This window comes from Centropristis striata, chromosome 5 (assembly GCF_030273125.1).
Source record: "Centropristis striata isolate RG_2023a ecotype Rhode Island chromosome 5, C.striata_1.0, whole genome shotgun sequence".
Taxonomy (NCBI): Eukaryota; Metazoa; Chordata; class Actinopteri; order Perciformes; family Serranidae; genus Centropristis; species Centropristis striata.
In genome coordinates, this window is record NC_081521.1 from 27110363 (window position 1) to 27138267 (window position 27905).

Consider the following 27905-nt stretch of genomic DNA (forward strand, 5'->3'; position numbering starts at 1 on the left):
GAATATGAATTACATGCTATGGCCTTTGTAGTCACCTGGTCTCAACACAATTGAACACTTATAGGGGATTTAGGAGCGGATTGTGAGACAGCACTCTCCACCATAAATATAGGAATGGGGCCCATGGGGTTAGGCGGCACGTGGAGAAATAGCAGAGGGGCATAGAACAGGCCACTTTCAGTGATTTATATAACCACCTGGATAAAACATTGGTGTTAAAAGAAGAACTTCAGTATATGCTATATAGGTGTCATATTGTTTGGTTTTCTTATATCTTTTATTCTAGAAAAGATATTTCCTTATTTGGTGTTCTGATGATAAAGGTGGAGAGCACTGACTAACTCTAAATCTACCACAGGTGTTAAATAGGGTTGAGACCAGGTGAACGCAAAAGTAAAAGATTTTTAACTTAAGTAAAGTTGTTTACGTAAGTAATTAGTAAGTAGTGAATGACATTTTTGATTGTATCTTACATTGTTCACATTTTAACTTGCGGTATTCACGTGACCCTTGTAACTACTTTACTTCCGGCATTTTCGTACATTTATTTACTGTTTAAACTGTCTTTTATTATATTTTAATAATATTCTGGATTTTTTTTTTTGCCCTAAACCTAGGTCAGTGATTTTATAACACCAATCCACAGAAACTGCAGCCTTTTTTACAAGCACCACTGTCGTCATACAGCCGCTGAAGCCGTGTACCTTCAATGCAAGCTGCGATACTTACGTTTCGTAATTTGTGGTATAGACACACGGGGTCATCCCTATGTTCCCCAAGCGGGGTCCTATGTTCCCCAAGCGGGGAACATAGGACCCTTTTTTAGAAAAGTTCCCTGTTTTTCCCAAAAAGGGTCCTATGTTCCCCTGTAGCAATACATACCGGAGAATAGGACCCTTTTTCTGAAAAAGGGTCCTATTCTGACTTTTAAGTTGGAGAACTTGTTGAGAATAAAACATTAAATATTACATTAAATGAATAATTTCTTGTTTTCTATGGTGCTTTCGCCATATACAGATATGCAATAATGATTGCTGGGTAAAATGTGTGAAAATACCATTTTAGTAGCACAACAATTGACAATTCTGACAAGCTGAGCACAATTGTAAGCACAAACATAAAAGTGGCAACATGTTGGTAACTCATCCGACTGTTGTTAAAATAAATATAATCCTATTGGTGTGTGTGTGTGTGTGTGTGTGTGTGTGTGTGTGTGTGTGTGTGGGTGGATGTGGGTGTGTCTGCTTCACAACTTGTAACTAGCATGCACTGGGGCCTGTCATAACTACCTCACACCTCATGACTACCCAAAGGGACAGTGTGTGAAGTGAGAAGGACAGGTGCACTCAGGTATTGTAGCTCAGCCCACTTATCATTAGTCAACAGTTACAGCAGCATCAATGGCTGTTACAAAGGCTCTGATGCTGAGGGAATATCGAGCTGACTCTCCAATGGTGGCAAGTTTTTAATGGTGACAATTTTCTAAACTGTTAACAATACAAGTTAAAAAAAAACAGGGCTCAATTTTGTCAATTATTTATCAATGTATATTTGTGTGTGTGTGTACAGCAAGATTAGTTACTTATGCTGCAAAAAGTTACACAACCTTACACCAAATAGGCAGTTGGTTAAATTCGCCTCTCCACTGTTATTTTTCACACATCAACTTTTAGTGCTGCTTCCACTTCTCATTATCTCATCTTGAGCAGAGAACTGTGGAGCAGTATATATATATATATATATATATATACTGCTATATACTGCTCCACAGTTATTATATTTTAATCCAGCTAAATATTTCGCTAATCAGGCCCATTGTCGACAAATACCTGTCTGTTATAGTGAAGGGTTTTCTCATGTGACTGTTACATGAGCAGAACTTTATTTTAAATAATACTCCCTCTACTACTATATTTTTTAATTTGACAGCATAGTATAAATCATAAGACAGGCAACAAACTTCCCAAAAAACAGGGTTATTTGGGAAAAGTTTTTCCAGTGTGTGATTTCTTCAGATCTGACAAGGCTACCTTCTTTTCTCCTGAAATGTTATGCATCAGAAAGATAACTGGATGTTTTGGGAATTTTAATATGTTATCTATCACAACAAACTGCACCTCCTACTGCTCTGCTACTGTTAACACGGCATTTGTATGTTTCCCACCGTCTCCAGACTTAAAGTTGTATGATACGCAGTGGAATAAACAATCTAAAAGTTTCACGAGCACACACTGGGAGCAAGCAAGTGCAATGCTCATCTTCAAAGTGTCCGTCTGTCAATTTTCCTCCCTCTGCTGATGTGTATGTTCAATTATTGATGCATTAACCAGAAGGCAGTGCTTTAAAATTGCAGGGGGTCGAACAAATTGTTTTGTTTAAACACCCAAAAATACACAATATTTTGTATTTAATGTTTTGCATCTAAATGTGTACTTGACTGCAGCTGTCAGGTAAATGTACTGGAATAAAAATATGTGTATCTCTGAAATGTAGACGATCCCCAACGAGGAAGTCTCACAAGGTAAAAATATTCCATTATAAGTGGTGGGTAGTTAAAGTGAAGCACTAGAGTAAACTTACTTTTTCTAGTTTTCTCCCTAGCTGTTTAAAACTGACCAGAAACTGCCCCAGATAAGCAGATGAAAATACAGTCATGGAAAAAATTATTAGACCATTATTTTCTTAAATTTCTTGTTCATTTTAATGGTACAACTAAAGGTACATTTGCTTGGACAAATATAATGATAACAACAAAAACAGCTCATAAGAGTTTAATATGTCTATAGATATCTAGCCATTTTCCATGGTTTTCTTGATAATAACCAAAATCATTGATGACAAATGTTGAAAACTTCAAAAACAAGTGAAAGTGAGATCCAAAAACACACGATTAATCACATGAGGTGAACAAAACAGAGATTGAAACAGAGGAATTGGAGTTGAGGGTTAGTATGACTTACATGGTGTCATCCAGTGGTGATTTCAGGTGGAAAAAAAATCCCGGGGCGACAACTAATTAGAGTGATGCAATATCAGAGAATTACACAATTTAAAGTTTGACTTAATGTGCTATTTCACATTTACCAGTTTAACAAAGGGTATAATCCAAACAAGTTCACAGCTGTTCTCCTCCACTTGCTGTTATACTTCTCTGTTTGTATGTGCTACATTATCAATTTGAGCAATTATGTTGCCCAACTGCCCAACACTGCATTGCCCTGCTGCTTTCATATTTGGTAATCCTCTCACAAAAGTGCTTGAGATCCTGAAAGCCTGCTCTCGACCGGTACCACCCCATCTGAATAACACACATAGGAAGTTAAAAAAAAAGTATCCTCACTGACAAACTGTTAGCTCTTTTCCTGGAGAACCACTTCACATTAAATCAATTTTTTCCAGGGGGTTTGGTTTTTAACAATATCCTGCCGCTGGTGGGCACTGAGGTGTTTAATATCAAGTTTTTCCTCAAAAGGCAGACTTTCAAATTCATGATGCAAAAACAATCTACATCCCTCATGGTGACACATTTCCCACACTCAAGCCAAGTGCAATTTAATCACCAAGTTAAAATTAGTGTTTTTTTTACTAGTGTGTGCAGCCCTGTACACAATCTGTAAACATTTTAAAACCGGGACCCTAAATGAGTGTCTACTGTGTCCTACATCACTGAGTGTATAAGACATGAAATATATGGGCCTTCTTCATGACATGTCTATCTGAGGGAACCTATAAGGAATCTATAATCTGACACCCACTGAAAATGGAAGATAAGATAAAAGCTGCTTAAAGGAGGATTTAGCCTTTAAAATAAGACAGAAGGGACACAATTGAGTGCATCTCAATAAAGAGTAGACAGACGCAATAGACAGGAGGTTCTTGCTGGTAAAAAATATGATATGTCATGAGGTTTGTGGTGGTTTTTCAAGATATATTCGTTACTAAATATTAGAGGTGTGAATCACCAGAAGCCCAACGATATGATTTTATCCCGATACTTGAGTAACAATATGATATTATTGCAATTTGCGATATGGTGGGTATTGCGATACAATACATTGCCATTTAACTCTCAGTTTCGAATTGGAAGGTAGCCATGTCTGTAAAGAGGAGACTTGTGGGAAACCAGAGAGCCTATTTTCATAGAGGTAAACTGATGTCAGAGGTCACATGACCAAGTTGAAAATCACCATGAAACTTAAAAAAAATAGCCGAACCTTGCAGCGTTATTTCGACTTCCAGACATGATATCCTGACATACTTGATACCTAAAGATTCCTTAGATCTTCTAGTTTCATATGATACCAGTATCTATAAGTATATTCCCAAAGGCCCGGTACGGCCTCCAGAACGGCGAAAACATTGAGCCGTCGGAACACTAAATATCGATACTTGGCGGCCATGAATTGATATAATATTGTCACGCAAAATATTGTGATACTATGCTTTATCGATTTTTTTCGCCCACCTCTACTAGATATATTTTTTGTGATTTGTATGTATTATGGGATTAATACATTTTTATAATGTGATCAGAAACAAATGATGCTTGGGAATATTTCTGCTGAGCCTCATAACTTACTGCTTCTTATAAGATCATGACCATATCACACTACAGACTGAAGAAGAAGGTATGACTTTTGCTTTGTGTTTTACAGGAACATGATTGGCTGTGAGGCCCACAAGGGGTGAGAGCCTGCTCCAATGGCGTGGACCGAGCCACGGTCGCGTCCAGACCCAAAACCAGAAATAAAATTGCCACCTTTCAATCACAGGACTTTATCATCTGCCATAACTCACGTCCAGCATCCAGTTTTACTGCCCCTCCTCCTCCTGCTTGCTGCCTTAGCTGACCTGGGTATTGCTGGTCCGCCCCAGCCAGCTCGCCCCCCTCTCCTGTCCGGACAGCCTTTTATCATCTTCTGGGGAATCCCTGACTCTTCCTGCTCCGGTCGGCCCGATCCGAGATCTTTTGGGATTGAACGGGAGGGCCGTGTGTCCGTCTTTTATGAGGACACACTGGGTAACTACCCTTATTTAATAGACAAAGACACGCGGGTCAATGGGGGACTACCACAGCACACGCGGTTGGACAGCCACATCCAGAAGACACAGCAGGACTTGGAGGCAGCTTTACCTGCCCCGAGGTTCCTCGGGCTGGGGGTTCTGCGCTGGGCCGAGTGGGTCCCCCAATGGGCGAGGAACCGAGAGAGGCAGGTGATGTACGTGGAGGCATCGAGAAACCTGCTGAAGACTTTCTTTCCTAACTGGACCCCAGAGGAGGTGGAAAAGTGGTCTCAGGTAAGGAAAGTTTATTAAAAAAAAGTTAATAAAAAGAGGGTAGCTGTAGAGGGAAGAAAGGAGAAAAAAAACAAGCTTACAAGAAATAAAAAGAAGGAAGATAAGGGAACATGAGAAGGGAAGAGTGATAAGGGAGAGGTTGAGGGATCATTGGTGGATGTGGAGAGGAAACTTTCAAAGCTGTTGGCAGATGGTGGAGAGTGCAAGATGTCGAGGGGAAAAAACAAACAAACACCAAAAGTGTTTCTTGTTCAGTCAGAGGAAAATCTTTGATGCAAATTTCCAGAGGGACATCGTCACTTAAAGCACCACTATGGCACCGTGTGCTTTTGGTCATTACACCAAAGTATGGTTATAATGTTGGCAATACTGTTTTATTCTGATGTTATGAGCACCTTTTAAAGGAAAGAGGAAGGGGTGGAAAATGAGGGGTGTGGCCGGCAGGATGAATATGAGTGAGGAACAGAAGGAACAGTAACAGGTTACAGTATAAAGTTACATGAAGCAACGACTCATCCTAAAGAAGTGGATCTTTGCATGATTTACAGAGCATCCGCTATCAGACTGTCGATGATTTAGCCTCTGGGGGCAAAGGCCAATATCTCTGGCCCAAGACTTCCTTTTCCGCGCACCGATTATTGTTAACAATCTGATTAACAACTTGAGACAAAAGAATGCAGTTGAGAGATGACATCTTATTTGGATTGGTTCTCTCCATATGAACACTAATTAATTATTTATATATATATATATATTTATATATATATATATATATATATATATATATAGACTCAGGCTCAAATGTGATTGGTCACCCCTACTTGCACTACAAATTGAATAAAAATGGAAACCAGAACGCTTCAGATACCAAAATCTTGTCCTGCTGCCAACAGATTCTGCATTCATCTGCAGATATCTGTTTCTAGAGCTAAACATGACATCAAAGATACAACAAAGGGTAACAACAATTTTGATTCCATCCTGCAAGTTTAGCACAATAGATGCATACAAAAAGTTCATAGTCAGTGTGAATAAAGCCAAATTGAAAAATGTGATAAGGCCAAGATAGATTAAGCTGTTGATTTGATTTGACTATTTTAAGCTAATGCTTACGGTGCACAGTATCACAGTATATGTAAAAAACAACAACAACAAACACACAGTATATGCAAATCTATATAATTGTGGAGATATTTAGCTAAGACACATTTAGAGAATTAAGAACAAAAAAAAAAACATGGTCATATCTGGTTTTGGTTTATCCAGTGAAACAAGGTAATTGTTTGACAAGTTGGGAAAGGATCTTTTTCGTATTATTGCAAATAGATTAATTGATTTGATTTTCTGTTATGCACATAAAGTGCCCAAACCTCATGGGTTTACAAGAAAACAAAAGTACAGTTTTTTATACAGATATAAGCATGAGAAGACCGACACCACTTACATGGTAGACTAGATTTGAAGCAACCGGCTGGTTAGCTTAGCTTAGCATAAAGACTGGAAACAGAGGGAAACAGCTAGCCTGGCTCTTAGAGCTTTTAAATGAATAAATTAAAGCTATCTAAGTGGAAACTGTGGTAAAATCCCCAACAAACAGTTTCTATCATCTCATGGTAAATACTGTCATCTCCCAACCCCTTGGTAAAGATACACTATGCAGAATTTTCCTAAAAAACAAAATAGACTGAAACAGAAATAATCCCTCTTAATCATCACTTATGACAGTATGTCTGCATTTGCAGAGACCCTTTCCTCTCCCTGTATTTTTTATTTTAATTTTGCTGTGTCTGGGACATTTTTCCGTGGTCACCTTTTGGGCACGAAGCTAAAAAAATAGATGACACAGTGCCAAAAGAAGCTACATTTAATGAAGTGCAACACCAAGCAGACAAAGCTGAATCAAAAGCAAAACAAGCTTAAATTTGGGTTTGCTTCTGTGGTTGAGCTGGGGAGAAGGGGGAAGTTTGAATGTTGTGTTTATAAACAGCAAGTGGCAATACCTGCATAGTATGCCTTTAAGTCTGTTCATTTCTGCATTTTATATTCACAAATCACTGACTGTATCTATTGATCTTGTTGCAGGTGGACTTCGAGGCAGCAGCCCAGTCAGTAATGATGGAAACACTACGGGAGGTCAACAGGTTAAGACCCAAAGCATTATGGGGCGTATCCCCTTACCCGAGCTGCTACAACGGCGATCCTGCCCAAACAATATTAGCCAATTACACCGGCCAGTGCCCTGCAGCAGAGATGGCCCTTAATGACGAGCTCCTGTGGCTATGGAAACGATGCTCTGCCCTCTACCCGCTCCTCACTCTGGAGAAGCTGCAGGTGGGTGACACAGCTCTGTTGTTCTTTTGTGTATCTTTTCACATTATTGTTTGGGGTTAACAGAGTTTATAATCATGCTGGGAGTCTAATATGAGCATCCAACACTGTAATATAATATAATATATGTATATGACAGAAAGCAAAAACACAATACAGGTTCCTTTTACACTTGGCCGTATTCAAGCAGAGACAAAATAGAGGGGAAGAAAGAGATCAAATCATAAAAAGTTGTGAAATCTCCTGTCTAACTCGAGCCTGTCCCCAGAGCTGTTCACAACATCTTCTCAACTGCAGAGAGACAATTCCCATTGTAACACCAAAAGCAGAGTGAAATGAAAAATGCCATGTCTGGTTTATCAGTGAGGTTTTGTAAAAAAGTCACAAACTTTTTCCTTGTCAAAACCACTGCATACCAAAATCTCTGCGAGCCCAGGGAAGCACTTCACTGTAAACCAAACTGAGTATTGGTGTAACTCCAAAACTGAACTAGAAGCACAGACATCCGCCAATGCAATCGTTATTCAGATCTGCTACTAAATGTACAGGGTTGGTTTTTGGTCCATGCTACACCCTTGCACCACAGTTCATGAAAACTTGGCCAGTAGTTTTTAGTAATCATACTGAAAAACTGACAAAAAAACCATTGCCCCTATGAGACTGTCATTTCAAGCCGCAATATTTACACGTCTGTGACGTTTCACCTTCAATCTGAGTGTCCCAGAGGCATAATGGGGGGACAGAGTGATCTCGGCTCTGTACCGCCTTCGGGGGTAGCAACAGAGGCATTTAGCTGGTGAGACTGTTCGAGGCGGGATCAATGTGAACTGGAAAATATGTGACGATTATTATATGTGCGACCAACACTCGGGTAATAAGAGAGGAAGTGGACCATATCATTAGAAACACGCCTCTCACTTGAGTCGGACAGTCATCAAATCATGCTCAGCAAAATGCAGAATATTAATTAATTCATTATCTTTGACCGCTTATCCGCACTCGGGTCGCAGGGGGCTGGAGCCGATCCCAGGTGACATTGGACGAGAGGCAGGGTACACCCTGGACAGATCGCCAGACGATCACAGGGCTGACATATAGAGACAGACAATCAAGCTCTCATTCACACCTACGGGCAATTTAGAGTCACCAATTAAATCTAAGCTGCATGTTTTTGGACTGTAGGAGGAAGCCGGAGGACCCGGTAAGAACCCACGCTGACACGGGGAGAAGTCAGTGGCAGAAGAGCCACAGGCCGGAGTCAAACTGGTGACCCTCTTAAAATGCAGAATAACTTCACTTAAATATGTAGAATCTAAACAGTGAAAAATAGCATGACAGGAAGTTCTTCCACCATCATTGTTTTGAATGCACTCGCCGCTGCTGTTGCTTATTGTACACAAACTGCCACTGCTCTGTAACACGCCACTATCGTCTCCTCCCACTTTGTTCCGCGATGATGGATTGCAGTTTGAATTGACAGACTGGGGATGCCAATATAATCAGTATGAATGTTAGTATGTATGGTATGGTAGTATGAAAAAGGCTCATAACTGTGTTGTTCCTAGGTAAAAATGTGTCCATTCTGTCCTCTTCTTTTATAGAGTGGGACCTCTGGAGCCAGGCTATATTTGTCCAGTCAAATCAGAGAAGCACTACGAGTATCATCTCTGACAGGGACTGCATTTGATCTTCCAGTATTCCCACTGGTCAAGAGTGTCTATGCCTCCACTAACACTTTCCTGTCTCAGGTGAGATATTAAAGTCTGATAAGCGCCCTGCACACAGATCGATGATAAGGCAGAACAAATGGAGAGGAAGGACAGAAGTAGATTTATGTTGTATCACAGCACCAATTATTTCTTGATTCTGAAGTCTCACAGTTTTGGTCTTTAAAAGAAGCTAATTAGAAGGAAGAGGTAAAAGGTGTTTTTGGCCCACACTTCAGGTGTTGAAATATACAGAGGCCTCTTTTGACAAGTGCAATGTTTACACTGCATCAGGATAAGACCAGTGAAAAGAGAGCTGTTGAAAAAAGAGCATTCAGTGCTGTGACTTTTATACCTTCTTTGTATGATTTCTCGTTAACAGGCAGACCTGGTCAGCACTATAGGAGAAAGTGCTGCCATGGGAACAGCCGGAGTTGTCATCTGGGAGAGAAGTGAGACGAAGACAGAGGTATACAACTATACATTTACATAAAGTGCATACACCCACAAATATTCCTGCATGTTTATACACTGGCATTTATAAACATTTTTATTTTTTTCCTCAGGATTTCAGCTTTATTTACTATTTTCACCTTACTGATTAAATCTGTCTACCTGTCCATTTCCCACAGAGAGAGTGTCAGGACCTGGCAGATTTTGTCCGTAAGGTCCTGGGACCGTACTCCATCAACGTAACCACGGCAACTCGACTCTGCTCAGCCTCCCTGTGCCAGGGAAAGGGCCGATGTGTCCGCCAAAATCCAGAAAGCTCTGCATACCTCCACCTCCCACCCCCGTCTGCAGCCGTGGAGAAGGCGACGGAAAAGGTCAGAGAATGTCATTCTGAGTAGAGTTTCAAGATCTGTTTGTGCTGGATTTATAAAGCCCTGTTAGTGTGTGGTATTGTAGTTGTCATTAATCCTGTGCACAAGAAGAAGCGTGATGTCTACTCCTACAATAAGCCATAAATAGATGTAGAAATTGACCTGTTCAGAAACCACACTCGTATTGTTCTTGGTGTGGTGACCCGAAGAGATTTGATGGATGAAACTTTTCCAGTTTCCACTTTATTATCTACACAAAGCTAAAAACTGCTGCAGTCCAACACAACCACACAGGAATACATCACAAATTTCATTAAAAAAGATAAGACAAGACAAGACAAGACAAGACTGTATTTATCCCAAAGGAAATTCTGGTTCCAGATTGCTCCAATCAATTAAAAATAAAAAAATCACAATATAGAATATTGTGATATATATATATAAAGCGTCTAAGGAGTAAAGTGGGTAGAATGCAAATAATATGGCAGGATGTAATATTCAGATACATTGCACATGATAATAAACATAATATAGTCTGTGGTTTTGAAAATTGTTTTGCACATGATGTTAATATTAGTCAGTTTTACCTATATATTAATGTTCAGGGTTTTGTATTGTTGTTTGTGGAAGGCTGCAGTTAGCGAGGCTTTTAATGTTAAATGATTTGCTGGGTTTCCATCCACATATTGTCAAATTGCACATAAAATATGATGGAACGTAAATGTCAAAGATCCTAAAAAGTCTTATATCACAAAAAAGCTTTTGGATGATGTGAAAAGTTGATGTATCGATAAGAGCAATATGTGCTATGGGAACAGATTTAACAAATAAATGACAGTCTATTCAACGCTCCACTAAGATTTGATATAACCTTTCTCACTTTATACATGAAACAAACTGAAATGCCATATTTCCATTGAGTTTTCTACATTGTTTTTCATCATTTGAGGGTCGACTGGTGCCCTTTCAATTCCATCGTCTTGGTGTGCCCTCTTTCTTTGCAGTGGTATAATGGTTTTCTTACTAGAAAATTGGTGCCACTTATTGCTTGTACTGATAAACTCCTAATAATCACATGAAGTTGTGGATGGAAACAGGCTTTAATTAGCATTTTATTTAGTCCGTTTTTTCTAAATTCTCCATTGACATAAATCAACCAAGCTGAAGTTTATCTAGGTGTATGCAAACAACAAACTGCTTTTACAGCGTGGTGTGTCTTAGGGATGGCCATTTGGAAAAAACCTGCAAACTCCAGCATTTATAACATTAACTATCAATTAATCGCTTTGATTTTATACATACTCCAGTGTGTATAAAAACATGCATGCATGGGCAAAATAAAAGATATATATACAGTAATATGCAAAAGCCTGTTTTGATAACGGATGCTTTTATTTTGAAAGGACGAAAAGAGACCTTCTGTTGATTGTAAAACTAACTCAAGTGAGATTATACTGTAAAGATAACGTCAAGGAGTTTAATGTTTTAGCCCCCAAAGAGGTATGAGGTTAGTTTTCACAGTAATATTGCATATTTAAGTGTGTTTTGTGTTTAAATAAGTCTGGGATAAAATGAAACCTGGTAATTCATGCTAGCAGGGTTTGATACAGTGAGCTAGTTTTGCTCAAATCAATCTTGTATTTCTGTGTGTCGATCATCGATTATTTATTCCCATCCATAGTGTCTAGGTGAACAAACACACATTATATGGTGAGATATAAGATGCCAGTACAATGTGCTGAAAAGATGAAAGCCCCTTAAGAAAATCTCTGATTGCCTCTTTGCTTTCCCCCCTGTTCTGCTACTGTCAAGTTGATTCACAAACATCTGTGCACATATGGTGAAAAGCACATTTAAGAAGAGACTTAAGATTTAAGAGTTCTCAGCTTATGCTCTCTCTGTGTAGAGAGTTGGAGACAGTACAACTCATTTTGAGTCACGACTGATAAAGATAACCAAGACAACAGCAGGGAGTCCAGTTGCCTGAGGATCCTCTGTGTTTCCACAGTAAGAAAGCAGAGAGGGAAACAGTAGCTCAGACACACCAGAGAAAGATCCGCTGGAGCACTGAACACAAGAACATTGTGTTCTCTGGGAACAATCATCACTTTCTGGAAATCTGCACATTGGGGCTTTGTATAAAAGTACAACACAATATAAAGTATGAACATTGCTGCAACTGCAAAACACTATGAATAGTTTGTTGCCTTTTAAATTCGAGCAGCGCTACACTGGATTTAATCTTCCGTTTTTCAGTCTAATATTGTAAAACATTTCACTATTCCCTGTGAAAATTACAAATGTTTACAAAATGTTCTAACATTTCAGGCAGAGACAGCAAAAGCCACAGATCAGCCGGACACCAACACTAAACCGGATGAACCGGACCCAGCCGAAATCTGGAAGAAGGACTTCCAGTGCCAGTGGTACAAGACCACAGACGGGGACGTGTCCGACCAGCAGCCCCCCAAAGACGGAGCATCTGTTGCAGCTACAGCGATAGAAAAGACTGAAGATGTAATTGAGACTACAACAGATTTTACAACACCTGCTACAACTGCTTCTAGGACAGCTTCTACAACAGTTTCAACAACAAAAGGTACCTCTGTGACTGAGTTTCCAGTGAGCAGTTCACCTGGAAGAACTGGAAGTCCAACGCCTTTACTGGAAGTACCTACAGACGGTGGTACGAGTCCACTGAGTGGCCCAAACCTGATTGTTCTGCTGTTACTGGTGGCTGGAAGTCGATGCCTGGAACCTTAAAAGTGAACAAACAAACCAGTCTTCATGTGGAAGGAAAGGTCTGGGATATAAAGCAATTACAAGCCCTTCTGAAGTGCCCTTGAGCAAGACACTGAATCCCTGCTAACTGCAGGTGTGCTGCTGTGTAGAGTATCGTATTAAAAAAACAGATCAAACTATTTTTTCGAGCTGGAGCTCTAAACCTGTCACTGAATGTGCCAAGAGACAGTAGTGGTGGTACAAACACTTGTCACTTTTTTCAGTTTCTACAGGCTGGATTTAAACATTTTAAGAGAAAGGAGATGTGACAAACTAGATAGACTTGTTGTCATATCAAATCAGCCACATTATATCATGTACACAAATACATTAAAGCAGTCTGTGAAACCTGCACTGAGGTTTTATTTCCTTTGCACATTTTGTTTATACTACTTGTTATATGCATTTTATTTTATTTTTAAGGCCGTAAAGTCCTCAGGAGTTTCTCTTTTCAATAAAGGAGCAGCATGTAGGATTTAGTTGCCCCCGCCCCTTTCCAAGCATGTCGGAGAACTACAGTGGCCTTCAGATAACGTAAAAACACTAAAGGCTGACTCCTGAGGCAGTGTTTAGTTTGTCCGTTCTAGGCTACTGTAGATTCTGTGGAAGAGGACCCACTCTCTACATAGATATGATGTGATAGATGCTAAGGAAAACACAATGATTACTTGAGATTATGTGCTTAATAAAACATTTTTAAGATTATATTCTATTTCTGGAATTATTCCATTTTTGCCAAACAATCCTCTGAAAACCTGCACACTGCCCCTTTCAGAAGATGTGTTCAGGTTAAAGAGCTGGTTCACCGAAAAACAAACAAACAAAAAAAACAAAACAGACAAAGACACACAAACCTAAAACATGCTGTCAACAGATTTTTCTTTTTTTTTTCAGGACATCAAATAAAAATGGTTGACAGTGAGGTTTATGATTTATCTAAATTACATATACATATGTATATATATATATATATATATATATATATACACACACACATATTGTAAGCCAGTGTTGTATGTATCTGCTTCTTCCCAAATCACACACTGCAGTGCCCCTTGAGGCAGTACACTGGAAAAAAGAAGACCGAAGAGTATGTTTTTGCAGCTCATGTAAATTTATTTGTTATTCATTAAAATATACACTCAAGACGAAGGGTATCTAAATCATTTCTTAGTTACAGAAAGAGATCATATCTACACAGGTGCATCTGATTGTACAACAGAAAATGAATTAATCATACATTTACAGTATATAATGAACAATGACATTCCTCCCATATCGCCCATCTCATTGATCCTTTCTCACCTCGAAAATCTTCCAAAGTCTCCCAAAGAGCATTGTAATATTTAATGCAAGCTTTGTAAAAACTGCTGCCCTTTTTCTTTGATGTTTTCCCCAACAATTTTCCCAAACACTCTGTAAACAAGCTTGAGGAAAATGACAAAGAGATGGAGCAGATTTTACACCAGAATGCAAGCAGAGCTTTTTGTGAAGCTGAAACATTTGACCATAGAGGTGAAACACATTAAAAGGTGCAGAGCTACATGAAGATAGGAACCGTCTGCCGAGCTTGTGTCTATGTGCTCTGGCCGATCAGCTGGTCTCCCTCTTGTTCAGACAGATTTCCACTTCTCCCGGCCCTGAGTACTTAGCTCACATGAGGCCCATTTGATACCATGACTGGGGTCCAGCGCAACAGGCTCACAAAACTCACCAATGCTTCCCGAAACACTGTGTTTTAGTGAATAATTTAGCTGTAATTTGAGAATGTTTGTGATTAGGCTGCCATTTTTTTCCTGCTTGAAAACGCGACAAGTACAGCCCCAACTTGCATGTGTCACTCAGCGCTGTGTCACTCATTTCGTGTGTACCGTATGTTGTGGGTGGTGGGTTAATTAAGAGGCATTTTGGTCTGCGCACCCTTGGAAATCAGAAAATGAACTGAGAGGTTCCAGACTAATACACATTTGTGAATTAGTCTGGTGATGCCAGGCTAACATGAAGACACAGTCCAGTCTAAACTATTGTGTTTCCAGTATTGCTCTGATGAGGTTTTGTAAATTAAATATCCAACTTATTACTCCCCCAAATTACATGTTCCATGTGCCATCAGTCATAGGTACACGTACAAGTAATAGTACGACAATCTAGTACGCCTACAACGATCTACTACAAGGCTACCAACCAATGCAGTAACCACATCTCTTCATTATATCAAGTATAATGCTCCATGAGCAAAGGGGATTTGGGTTGGTACATAAATCAATAAATTTTATCATCATATTAAATACTCACTTCATTTAATGGTGATCCACATTAGTTCACATGCGAAGGTCCCGACTCCAGTGCCGTTTCCCAGATTAAATCCTCCTTTGTTGAAACAAAGTGTCCAATCTTTTCAATATTGAAGAAAACAAAAGCTAGGAGATGCTGCAAAACATTTTTACTGTTGTTTCTTTTTGACTGTTCAGTGAAATCAGAAGCAAAAAAGAACTGATTTGAATTTCATCTACATGATGCACCCGTGAGTCAATGATTAGTCAAGAGTTTTGTTCCAAATGAAGGTATCCACCAGTTAGAGCCAACACATAAAACTTACTCATGTATGGTTGAAAACCAGCAGCTATTTAATCAATTTAAAAGGTGTTTTGAAAGTGAGCTCTTCTAATATATTTATTATTTCTTTAAATTTACTGAATCAAAACTGGAACAGCGGGACCAAATTATTGCCACTGAGCAGTTTGTTAGATACTTGCATGCCTTGAAATTAAATTAAATTTTCAATGACTTCAGATTTCATGAAAAATTTTCAGCTTGGCTAAATGTATCATCCTTGCATCAGTTGGATTTACTTTTGATGACATTTAAAAGTCTAATACAAAGCTTTTGAAATATTTAAAGCCACTGTGAAGGCTACATGAGATATTTTTATCCAGTTATGTGCTCAAAAACATTTGAGACTTAGGAAGGTGGGGTCACATGACAGGTGGTAGCTTTAAATTGTGATCTGAAAGTTGTCAGTTGATATACAGTCTGAGAGAATCCGAGTAAAAAAAGTGAAACACTTTCATGACCTCTGACAACTACCCTTGAGCAGCATTTGAGCTTCAACTCCAAATGCTCCAGTGGAAAAAGATCTGGCTGTACTGATCAGTTCCCAGTGACAAGGAGTCATGGTGTAGCTGAAAAAGCAAGCATGCTGAGTAAACTGAATAAATTAACATTAAAAAAAGACAGACAGACAGACAGACAGACAGACATTATGCTTCCAACCCCCTCATTTAGCCTGCAGTGAAAGAATCTGATCTTTGTTGCATAAGATTAAAAAATAGACTTTCTGTTCCTGTGCAAAAGTCACTGTCTTCTGAGCAGTTCATACTGGCCTCTCCATGAGCAGAGAGAGAGACAGAGAGAGAAATATCGCCCCCATGTGGGGAGGAAAGGTTAGTGCAATCTGAACAAAGCAGGCCGGACGGAAAATGACACATTATTCCTCCTCAGACTGTAAAGTGGGAAAAGAGGGCCATCTAGCCACACATCTTCAAGGATCTGTTTGTATGTGTGTCTGTGTGCTCCGGGCACTTGACCAAGTGTCTCCACAATGGGTTAATTTGTGAGATTTTGTTTCACGCAAAATTCGTTAGAGGAAGTGAGGTTGCTTTTTTCTGTTTGTTTGTTTTTTTTAAAAGAAAAGAGAAAGATTAGCCCGAGAGCAAATCAAGCGCAATTCTCACAACACAAACATGGTCATCTTCAAATGATGAACAAGCGGAGGGACTATGAGCGCCAATCATCCAGCATGCCTAGTAGCAATGGTTCCAGGAATCCAGAGGTGCACTTAATCTTCGCTGCAGTGAGTGTGTGCTACCTGCAGAAAGGTGGGTTTACTTGCAGAGAGCCTCGTTCGGGATGTGCTTGATGTTGGATCTTTTCAGCTGGGGTGTGTATTCATACCAAACTAGGTGGGGGATTACTTGCAGATCGCCTCCAGAGCGTCCAGGGTGCGTTTGATGTCACGGATCTGTGCGGCCAGGGTGTGAATGGGCTGCATGGACCGATCCAACTCCTCGCAGCGAGCCATCAGTGTGTACATGCCCTTTAGAAGCAAAAAGAAAAGGCACACCATAAAAAAGATGATTATCTTAGCTATATCAGAAGTGGATAAACTGATGTGAGTGTGACAAGAATAAACTTTGATAGGGTTTCTCATTGTGGCTTATTTTTATAACAAACGTAAAATGCTGTCTGTCTGGTTTCAAGATTACAACTTGTAAAATACATTATTCCATTAATCCTGCAATTTATAAAATTACCCAACAAAAAGAAGGTAATATACAGTCATGGAAGAAAATATTAGACCACCCTTGTTTTCTTCAATTTCCTGTTCATTTTAATGCCTGGTACAACAAAAGGTACACTTGTTTGGACAAACAAGTGTACATTCTTGATATTATTGTAAATGTATTTTCTTGATAATAACCCAAATCATTATCGAGAACACCATGGAAAATGTCTAGATATCAGCTCTTAAATTAAACTCTTATGAGCTATTTTTGTTGTTGTCATTATATTTGTCCAAACAAATGTACCTTTAGTTGTACCAGGCATTAAAATGAAGAAGAAATGGAAGAAAACAAGGGTGGTCTAATATTTTTTTCCATCACTGTATGTGGTCAAGTGGATGTAGAAATTACAGCACAATTCAAATTTGGTGAGGCTGAAAGAAAAAGGTCAGCCATCCTCAATCTGGAACCCATTTTGTTGACAAAGTTTTAGTTTATAAATCATTTTTTGGTGGAACCAATCTGGAATTACTGCCAACAACCCCAGAGAATGGCTTTCTGTCAATAGAACACACACAGAGACAGAAACACACAATGTCACCTTTATACTCATGTCCACAGACTCTCCCAGGCTGTCAACTGAGTCTCTGTAGGTCTGGATGTAGCCCACACTAAGAGCTGTCATCTGGATGGAGGGATGAAGAGAGAGATCAATCAATTACTAACAGATATGGGTGAGAAATACACAGTGTGCGTGTGTGAGAGACAACACAAGCATATAAAACAAAATGATGAAGCTTAACACACAATATAGAAGTAATCACAGTGGTTGTTCAGGGTAGAAAACCCCTGCGTCATGTACATACAATTTAACGGCCCTGAGTAAACAGAAGTGAGGAACAACAAGATATATGCTCATCTTATTCATTAATTTATTCATTCATTCATTCATTAATCTTTTAAATTTTAATTCTAAAATGCATGGTAATCACTAGTGTTCAGTTTGATATCTGATTCACCTGTTGGGCCAGGGACTAAAGGAAATTAAACTTTAAGTTTTCCAGAAATGAACAGTTATTCCATAATGAGATTCTGGTTTTGGGTAGATTTGGTTAACCAAAAAAGCTATCAAAGCAACACAGTACATAAAATAAGCATGACAGAAACGCCAGCAAGAGAAAGACAACCAAGTTTGAATACCAAATGACAGAAATAAAATTCAATACAAATTCACATATCTCAGCAATTCATATCAACCCCCAGTTGTCTATTTTTAAGTGATAGTTGTCAGTCACAGTGGTTTGGTTTACAACAGGTCCTGGCAGCGTAAAACACTCACATTCTGGATGGTTCCATTGAGGCTCCGCATCATCATCTCCACACTGTGCGCCACCTCCTGGGTGTGTCTCTGAAGATCCACTAGGACAGTAGGATCAATGGGAGGGATGTCCGCTGGTCTCCGCGTCAACCCCCGACTTCGGTAGATGGGACCTGAACAGTCCGCTAGTAGGAAAAAGTTGAAATAAGATGGATTATAAACACAGGTACCAACACAGCACCAACTAATGTTTTTTTAATTCATTATTCTATAAATAGTATAATCTATAAAACATTTTTTAAAAATGTCTATCACAAGTTTTCAGGACATTCAAAGAGCTGGACCCAAGTCTATAATACTTTAAAGGAGCAGTGTGTGGGATTTAGTGGCATCTAGTGGTGTGGCTGCAAATTTCAACCAGGTGAAAACCCCTTTGTTCATCCCGCCCTTTCCAGGCATATCGGAGAACCTATGATGGCTTTTAGGTAAGGTAAAAACTCAAAAGGTCCGTAGAGGTAGTGTTTGCTTTGTCAATTCTGAACTAATGTAGAAACATGGTGGATTTGAAGGAAGCGGATCCTCCCCCTAGGTAGATATGAATGGCTCATTCTAAGCTAACGAAAAACATAAATCAGCTCTTAGTTTCAGGCGATTACATGTTAATGGAACCATAATTATGAAGATTATATTCAGTTTCTGCCAACAGATCCCCCTAAATCCTAACACAGATAAAAGCAGCAAATTACTAACATTTGAGGAGCTGGAACCAGCTAATGTTTACATTTCTGCTTGATGCTTAATGATAAATGATTTATTGGTTTTGGAAATTGTTGAAAATTCCTATTCTGTTGATTGACTGATGAATTATTCAAACCACTAACAGGCCTAAAATGTATGCAAGAACAAGCTAAAAATGACCACCACAAAGAAATTGTGTTTAAAGAGAAAAAGAGACAAAAAGACACACATTATACACAAGAGCAACTGAAGAATTATTACCATTTGGAGAAACAGCTGCTCTAACAAAAAGACTGCCAGCACAAATTCAGACTAATTATGGCACTTAATTAAAAGAACACTTGTGCCCCCAGTCATTAAATCTTTGAATACACAAAAGACGATTGACTAGTAGACCCAAATAAAAAAAAGCAGTTTCCATCTGTGAAAATGATTCCTGTCAGGCTGTGGCAGGACCTTGGTTATAAATCCGCCCAGTCTAAACACAGTCTGAGTCATCCATCCTAATTGAATCAGCAGGTAGAGGGAATGAGCTGCCACAGAGGGCATATTGACTGTGTTCCTGTGTTTAAATTGAGTGGCCAGTTTAGCTGCTGCTCGGATCCAGAGGGGGTTTTCTGGGAGTGAAGGGCAGCAGTTCAGTGTCTTTCTCCAAGACAATTTCACCAGACAGATGGCTGCTAATGGAAAGGCTGGGCTGGACCGGGCCAACCAGCTCAACTTTTAGAGATGATTTCATTTCTGAAATCTCTTTTTTGGTTTCTGTGGGGTTGAATCCCTGCTGCTCATTAAAACGACGGCTGAGGCAAATTTAACCAGCCAGGAACAAGCAGGAAGATGGAGAATGCAAGGACAGAGTGAGTGTTCGTCGCAATTGAATTATTCATCGAAAAACCTCACAGAGAGAGGACTGCTGGTTGGGAGTCAATTAACAAACCTGAGATTTCCTTGTTTAGGTAAAGGTTTCTCTAAACAAGAGTTCACCTTTTTGTACTGTACTATATAGAACAACAAGCTGCTTTACAGAATTCTCATTATAATGTAGCATTATCCAAACAGTGGTTCTAAACCATATCTTTGCTAAATTTGTCTAAAAAAAAAAAAACCGTAGAACAAGAGAACGATTCAAACTGTGTTGGGTACAAACATGGTACCAGATAATCTGTCAGATAGCTGCCCAACAGGGTCCGATAGCTATCGAACAAGTTGCAACATTCTCATGTTTTTTTTTTTCAATGTCAGCTGACAGTTTGTTTTCTGACTGCTGCATCCCTCACATGAAGCTGATGCTTGAGCAGATAGGGGATGGTGTTTACATACCATGTATGTTCTGTATTCACTGTGTGCTTCTTTTAAAATTATTGGTTGCATTATGTTAGTACTGTCACCACAAACCCCAAACGAAAACAACAACGGGCCCACTAAGATTTTGTCTGTAGAGTTTGTTTTGTCTGTTATGTCTTCCTTCTTGACTCTTCTTCGACCGAAGCCATCATGTGCAGTTCTTGCTGAATCAATACAGTCACATTAGATTCACATTTGCCTCTTATGGGTCAATTTTCTTGAATATGTTCAGCCAGCACATCAAATAATGAGACAACTAAAGTCCTGCACCTCCTGTGTTCTGCAAATTACCATTTTTGTCAAGGTAGTCTGGTGGCTTTCAAGCACAACAGCAAGGTAGAGCAGGGGAAATATTCTAAATATAGTATAAACTTCAACTGATATTGACTCTTTTTTAAACTCTGTTTTGTGTGTAATTTAAAATGTGATTTACTGCTGCCCTGTCCACAGCACTACATTTCTTAGCTTCTGTACCGGTACTTCTGCCTGCTTCTCTAAACTTAGGGCATGCCGACCGCCATCTACTGTAGGTAACATACTGCCTATGGATAATCCTCATACAATCCTACTTTAAATAATCCTAACATTCTCTTTATTGATAAGCTGGTCCTGTCAAGTTTGGTGCCGAAACTACTAAAAACATCCACAGCAATCAAGTTAAAATATACTAAATGATTAAGAAAATAAGTTGTGAAATGAAAAAAAAAAAAGCAAAAATGGAATGGATTACTTACAAATTAGAAATATCAGACAAAAGCACTAAATCCAATACAATGTGACCAGGGGAATTTAACAAAGCTGCTGCATTGTAAACACTGCAGGGTAGCAGATGATTCATGTGAGTATCCATCAGTTCAGCATAAGACAAAAGACGCAGCAATTAAGTTGCTTAAGATTAAGTGCATTGATTCTCCATTAGGTCTTATGGTTTAGACATTACCAAAGGTATGCATAAATGATGAGTTGTGGATGCCTGTTTGCTTCTGCAGGGAAAAGGAAGCTATGACTGCAAGTCAGGCACCCTGCACTGCAGCTTTTAGCACCACTGCTTGTAAAAATGCTATTAACCTGCTGAAATGCCATTTCTGACACCTCCCTCTGCAGGGAAAATAAAAACAGTTTATCTGTTCGAGCCTCCTGAACCTTATATATAACTCAGTTATAGAAGCAACCTCGTGGATGCCCTAAGCACATCCTCTGCATCAGTATCATAAATCAAATGCAACTCAACAAAAAGCACACCAGCAGATAAACACACATATACTATAGATGAAACATATCCACACTCTCTGATGCAAACTAAATTACAAACCTACTCTTACACACCTACACAAGTTAAAGAGCTACTTTGCTGATTTTGCTTTTTAAGGACTTGTGTTTTACTAATCTGATTATGAATAAAAAATAAGAAGATTAACATTATGTATGTAAATGAAATGTGTGAAGTTTGCTTCAGCTCCATACTCACAATCACTGCAGTCCAGACTGGGCTTGGAGCTCATCTTGATTTTCTGCTCCAGGTTCTTGGTGATGAAGTTGGTCAGGTCGCCCTCGTGGCTGACCGTCCCCTCTAGCTCCAGAGACGAGGATATTGTGGCCCGTCGGCCCTCACACTGGCCACCTCTGCCTCCTCCCCGGGCTCCAGAACCACCTGTGGAGAAAACACCAACATAATCTGTATAAAGCTGTAAAACGCTCACAATGATCACTGACTCGTTTAAAGATCAAAGCCCTACCCAATGAAGTTACATATTTCACTTCTTACCTTGTACTTAAAGTAGAAGTAAAGATATGATGAATGAGCCAAACTGCAGTAATCACAAAATCAAACCTGTTTGTCAGATATCTACCTCCACACGCTTGGCTGATTTCATCCAAACTCTTGCTGTCCTGCATCCCACGGACATTGCGTACCCAGACCTGGGCCATGACGTGGGGAGGGCAAGGGATGTCGTCTGAGGGAAGAAGAGGAGGTGGAGGAGAGGAAGACGACGAGGTGCTGGGGCCAGGGGCTGAGGATGAGTAGTGTCGTGAAGACTAAAAAGTATGCGAACAGAGGAAGTGAAGAAAATACGTTAAATTCCTACTGATATTAAATTCAAGATACCCTTGACTCACTCTGAAACACAAAATCTAACAGATGAATATAATTCTACAGTCCACTCACCCCCACCTCTGTTCTCCCTCCTGCACGCTGATGAATCCACTTTTTTTCCTCTTTCTCATCGTCCTCCTCATCCTGTTTCTCCTTCTCTCCATCTTCATCCTCGTCTCTGCTGTCGGTGTCTCCATCTATAGCTTCGGCCTGCTGTCTGTCTGTAAAGGCAGGGCTTCCTCGATGAGAAGACTCTTTGGACTGTGGTTGCTGTACTGGGTCCCACAGCTGAGCTTCACCAGGAGGCTCAAGAGTGTTAGAGGCCTCATTAATGTCTGTGTCTTTGGAGTCTGATTCGGAGTCTTCGGAGTCTCCTGTGCATGTGGCAGCAGGGAGGGAGGGGTCTGTCACATGGGAGGTGTGTAACGATAAACTAGGTGTTGTCCCATTATTGTACATCTCTGTGTCCAAGCGGCCTTCGCCATCGTAAACTGTGTTTTCCACATCTGCGTGGTTCTCTGTGTGCCCAAGGGCTCTGTCCTCTGATGACTCCCCAGGACAGGGCACTCTGCTCCCCCCACATTTCACAGGGACTGGGACGTGAGGACCGTTCTCTGAAGAGACGGGCGTCACAACCCCGTTAGCAGTTTCTGGCACTTCTGTGCCAATCACAGGGGAGAGACTCATCCCTCCACCTGCTGGAAGAGAAATTGAATAACTTAATAATTCAATTACAGTGTATTATGTAAAAGGGTTTTACCATGTACCACCGCTTACGAGTGCTGGGTATCGTTATAATGGATCAGTGTCAATATAATATCTGAGTTCTGCTGCTGATACCAAAACCATGCCTTTTTTCATCGTGTAACTTTGTATTAACCGCCTTTACTTACTAGATGCATCAGTGTTAAATGTGTAGGTAAGGTATAGTAGATTTTCTAGAATTTCAATTAAGAAAGACTTATTTTGAAGGTGTGAATGTGGTGTCTAGCACCTTTAAGGAAAATAATCAAATTGAAGTAAAGGGTTCAGGTTAGCCATAAAGAAATTCTGCTTACTGATTTGCAACAATGGTACAATAACACAAGCAGAGCTATGAAAGATATTATGTTTATAAAAATATCTTTTTCTTTCTGTTACCTATTAAATTGCTACCTATTACATTTGTTTGGACATATATAATGATAACAACAAAAATAGCTCATAGGGGTTTAAGAGCTGATATCTAGCCATTTTTCATGTTGTTTTTTATAATAAACAAAATCATTAACAAGAAAACCATGAAAAAATGGCTAGATACCAGCTCTTAAATTAAACTCTTATGAGCCATTTTGTTATCATCATTATATGTGTCCAAACAAATGCACTTTTAGTTGTACCAGGCATTAACATGAACAATAAACTGAAGAAAACAAGGGTGGTCTAATATTTTTTTCCATGACTGTACGTATGGCACAACATCTGAGGGTTGACAAAAACTTAATACCTCACAGTTTCAATCAGATCTTACAAACATACCCTGACCCTTTGTTTACATACATTAAATCATTCTTCAAAGCAAAAAAAAAACAAACAACAAAACTTAAACAGGGGGAGGGCTAATAAAAACTGGAAAATATATATTGTCACACTGTTAAAATAATCGCCTAAGTCATTTATTGTCAAAACTGTTGACGCCGGCCACCTATGGTAAAATCGCCTACATCATACCCCTTTAAGATCATCACTTCTTTGACAATTTGCCACATTCATAGGCATCAGAACCCCTCAAAGAAGAGCTACAGGGAGATTGTTTAGTTATCAGTGTAGTTTGTCAGTGTTTTATTGTTGACACTTATATTGGTAACACTTTACTCTAAGGTGCAAGGGTGGCTCTACGCTGGGGCAACAGGGGGCAGAGCCCCCTTAAATGAATGTCTTGCCCCCTCAAATCAAAATTTTATAAGTTGAGAAAGCACATTTTAATATACTCACAAAATTAATATACATTACAATTTGACAAAATTATCTGCAGTAGCGGAAAAATCTGCCGAAAAAGGGACACACGATTGTTGGTTGAAATCCGGATGAAGGATGTTTTATTTTATTTTATTAATTCATTTTATTTGTTTTTCAGTTTTCCCCCCTGAGGGATTGCCACCTTATTGTGGTCAGGGGGTTTGCGTGCCTCAGTGGCCTCAAGAGCTGAACCAGCAGGAGCTTAGTCTTTAAATGGGACACCCAAGGCGGACAGGTCTGAAGGTAGAGGCCTGACAAAGTGCAATCCACTTCTCTAGGTTGGGGTTGGACACATAGACCCCTTTCAATGAAGAAAGCATCTTTACTATAAGCACAGAAAAAAACAGTGCTGGAGCATGATGTGTACACATGTTACCCCTTCTTTCTGACTGCCCCCTCATATATGCCTGCCTAGAATCGGTCCTGCTAAGGTGTCTACATAAGAGTGACATGAGCATGCCATAAACATGACATGGGATGTGTCATGAACATTAATGGCACTTTGAAGTAACATTAATGCTTGTCATGTCATGTCTCTGACAGGCTTGTGTGACGCTTATGTAGACACCTTCAAAATAAAGTGTTACCATATCTTGCTTAAGTCACAAAGGCATGTTCAAAAATTACCTAAGTCATTTATTTCTCTTAAGTTACATAATTTAAACACAGTATTATTACTATACCAATAGCCACCCTTTGTTACATCCTTTTTGAGTAAAATGATCAGTAAATGTCATATGTTACACTTTCGGTGAAGTTTTTTGTGTTTCCTGTAAATCTTGAAAAAATTAGTTAGGCGATTATTTTAATAGGGTGAGGATATTCTGGAGAGGAACTGTGGTGAGGACTGGGATCTAAACAGACGTGAAACATCTCGATGCAGCAGTTAAAGATTTGGTATGCCACTGGTTTATCCTGAACCTCCAGACATCCAGAGATCTTAACCCTGTGTTACTGTGAAGGCTGCAACTCAAGCTAAAAATGTAACCATTACACGCCTTTACATCCTATACTATTATTTTAATGGTGAACAAGACTATTGAATCATAACAGCAGCTGCGCCACTTAACGGATGGCAGTTGTTTTCAGTTAGGTGTGAAATGACGTAATTTAAGGTGGCTTATTTTAGCATTAGCTTGGACACTAAACTAACTTGTTAATACTAGCCTGCATTGCATTCTCAATACTTTAAGCACAAAAAAAGCCAGTGGAGGTTAATTATAAGTCAGTGGACAAAGACTACGTTGCATAACAGAAAACAGGAACAAAGAAATGAAGAAGACATAAATAACTGCCTGTGAGGAAGTTGATGTATTGCTGTCATTAGCCGCCTAGCTAGCCCGCTGCTAACGCTAACTGTCAAGGCCTTTAAATCTCAATGCTTTCACGGCTCGCCTGTTATTGTCCCACACTGTATCGCCACGAAGGGTAATAAATAGTAAAACACGTTACTTATCTATTGTTAAGGTCGTACAACAGTGCCACAGACCTTTATTTAATGAAGAAAACACTCACCAGTATAGTTCCTGTTCAGAAAAATGTAAGCAACAACCGAGTCCGACACGAAAATCCTTCCCCGCGTATCTCAACAGAACAGTTCCGCCCTGCAAAAATAAAAGCCTTCTACTCGAAATAATAATAACAATTATAATATTTGAATGTAACTATGACAGCTCGTTTCTGTTAGCACAGTAGTACACCGTGAAGGAACAGGTTTATTGAAATAAGTGAAACTTTTTACCTTTTAAATTTGTTTTGAAAACAGACATAAATATTTCCAGAACAGTACAACTTCATGTTGAGCGACATTTATTTCAGTTATAAGGATATTTTATGTTCAAGCAATGTGAGTTTATTTGTCTCTGTCACAGTTCATCCTGCATGTATCTCTGTCGTCCCACAGATGGAGACAAATACCATAGCCCCTCAGGCAACAACCTCTTTAAGAGTACAGGTTGCATATTGGTGATTTCATAATATTTAAAAATGTGTTTAGTGCCTCTGGCTTCTAGGTGAGGCAGTAAACAAACAACACATTCATCTACGGAAACAAAATATGAATGAAATACTGAATGCTTGTTAACTTTGAATATATTACAAAGTTGTATCTTTTGTATACTGTTACAGCGAGACCATGAGCCCAAAGAATTTGTGTGTTATGTTTATTTGGCTGTGTGCTTATGTAATTTTCAGTTACAGGCAGTTGTGGTAAAATGTCAGTATTTCATCTTCTTATCAGGAAATGTGGAGACCAATGTGATGATTGTATAGTCTGGCAGTTGCTTGAGACAGAAAACTAACTTTTTTTTTCACTGATGGTATGGCACAACACAACATGTAGCAGTATTGTGCTCAACTTCTAAGCCTGAGTGATCAGTCAAACAGGTGTCTTATCAATTCCATTTCTAAATAAAATACATTTCCTGCCTGCAAAAGAATAATCAGGGCAAATGTCACACAGTTGTGCCTCTTCAAATTAGCTACCAAACTGCCGTTCTTATTTTGTCTCGTAAACCATTGATGAATTGGAGAAATGTGTTTGAAATTATTTAAACTGATGGTAAACAGACTGGAGAGGAGGTTTAAATAATGAGAAGGCCTCGGTTTTCGTCTGTTTGCCTCCACAATGGAAGCCGGGCCAGCGTCTGTGGTTTTTCAAACCCTTGAATGTGGCCAGAAATGACAAACACTGCTGCAGAGGAGGAGAGAGGATTCAAAACCACACTGTCACCACATCTGAAGATCTTGTAAAACTTCTAATCGACCCCATCCACCCAGGCCAGCAGCTGCTGCCCTCTCTCTCTCTTGGTGGGGATTCAGCTTTTTTTTATCCCAATTGTTCCCTCTCGTTTTTGTGCCAAACATCAAAGCTCAAGACATTTACCTAAAGACGATTAGACCTCTGAAATACACCAATGGTTTCCAGAGATCTCTAATAGAACACTCAATAACCACCATGACCTTCACCAGATTTCTTTTCTAGTGAGGAGATGACTGTCGGAGAGGGGCTTTTTAATAGACAAGTTACTGCCACAAGAAAGGCAACATTTAGGAAAATGAGGCATACAAAGCAAATTTAAAACACGTGCATTTAAACAGATGTGGTTTCTTCCGTCATAAAAGCTGGGGACTGCATGCTGCACATTGGCAACCAAAACGCCAGTGAGGGCCAATAAATCATAATCGCATAAA

At 39.5% G+C, this 27905-nt stretch overlaps 2 protein-coding genes across 5 annotated transcripts; one reads left to right on the forward strand and one right to left on the reverse strand.

Annotated features, from left to right (window-relative positions):
* Window positions 1–4842: 4842 nt before the first annotated feature.
* Window positions 4843–13642, forward strand: si:dkey-72l14.3 (Glyco_hydro_56 domain-containing protein; the record flags this gene model as incomplete). Its single annotated transcript, XM_059333040.1, has 6 exons — window positions 4843–5298; window positions 7381–7629; window positions 9228–9374; window positions 9715–9801; window positions 9965–10159; window positions 12485–13642. Coding segments are annotated over 6 exons (1569 nt in total), but the record flags the coding sequence as incomplete, so codon positions are not given.
* A 1957-nt stretch (window positions 13643–15599) lies between these two features.
* borcs6 (BLOC-1 related complex subunit 6) lies at window positions 15600–26282 on the reverse strand. 4 transcript variants are annotated; one of them, XM_059333968.1, is made up of 8 exons: window positions 26229–26282; window positions 22788–23413; window positions 22471–22657; window positions 22089–22271; window positions 18560–18723; window positions 17822–17905; window positions 16892–17033; window positions 15600–16805 (listed from the first exon to the last, which is right to left on the reverse strand). In XM_059333968.1, the coding sequence occupies exons 2-7, from the start codon at window positions 23400–23402 to the stop codon at window positions 16908–16910; spliced, it is 1359 nt and encodes a 452-aa protein (XP_059189951.1). In that variant the 5' UTR covers window positions 23403–23413; window positions 26229–26282; the 3' UTR covers window positions 15600–16805; window positions 16892–16907. The 4 variants fall into 4 exon arrangements, with proteins under 4 accessions (XP_059189951.1, XP_059189952.1, XP_059189949.1 ...); XM_059333969.1 differs by having other exon boundaries at window positions 15600–17033; window positions 22794–23413; XM_059333966.1 differs by having other exon boundaries at window positions 15600–17033.
* Between the last annotated feature and the right edge of the window lie 1623 nt (window positions 26283–27905).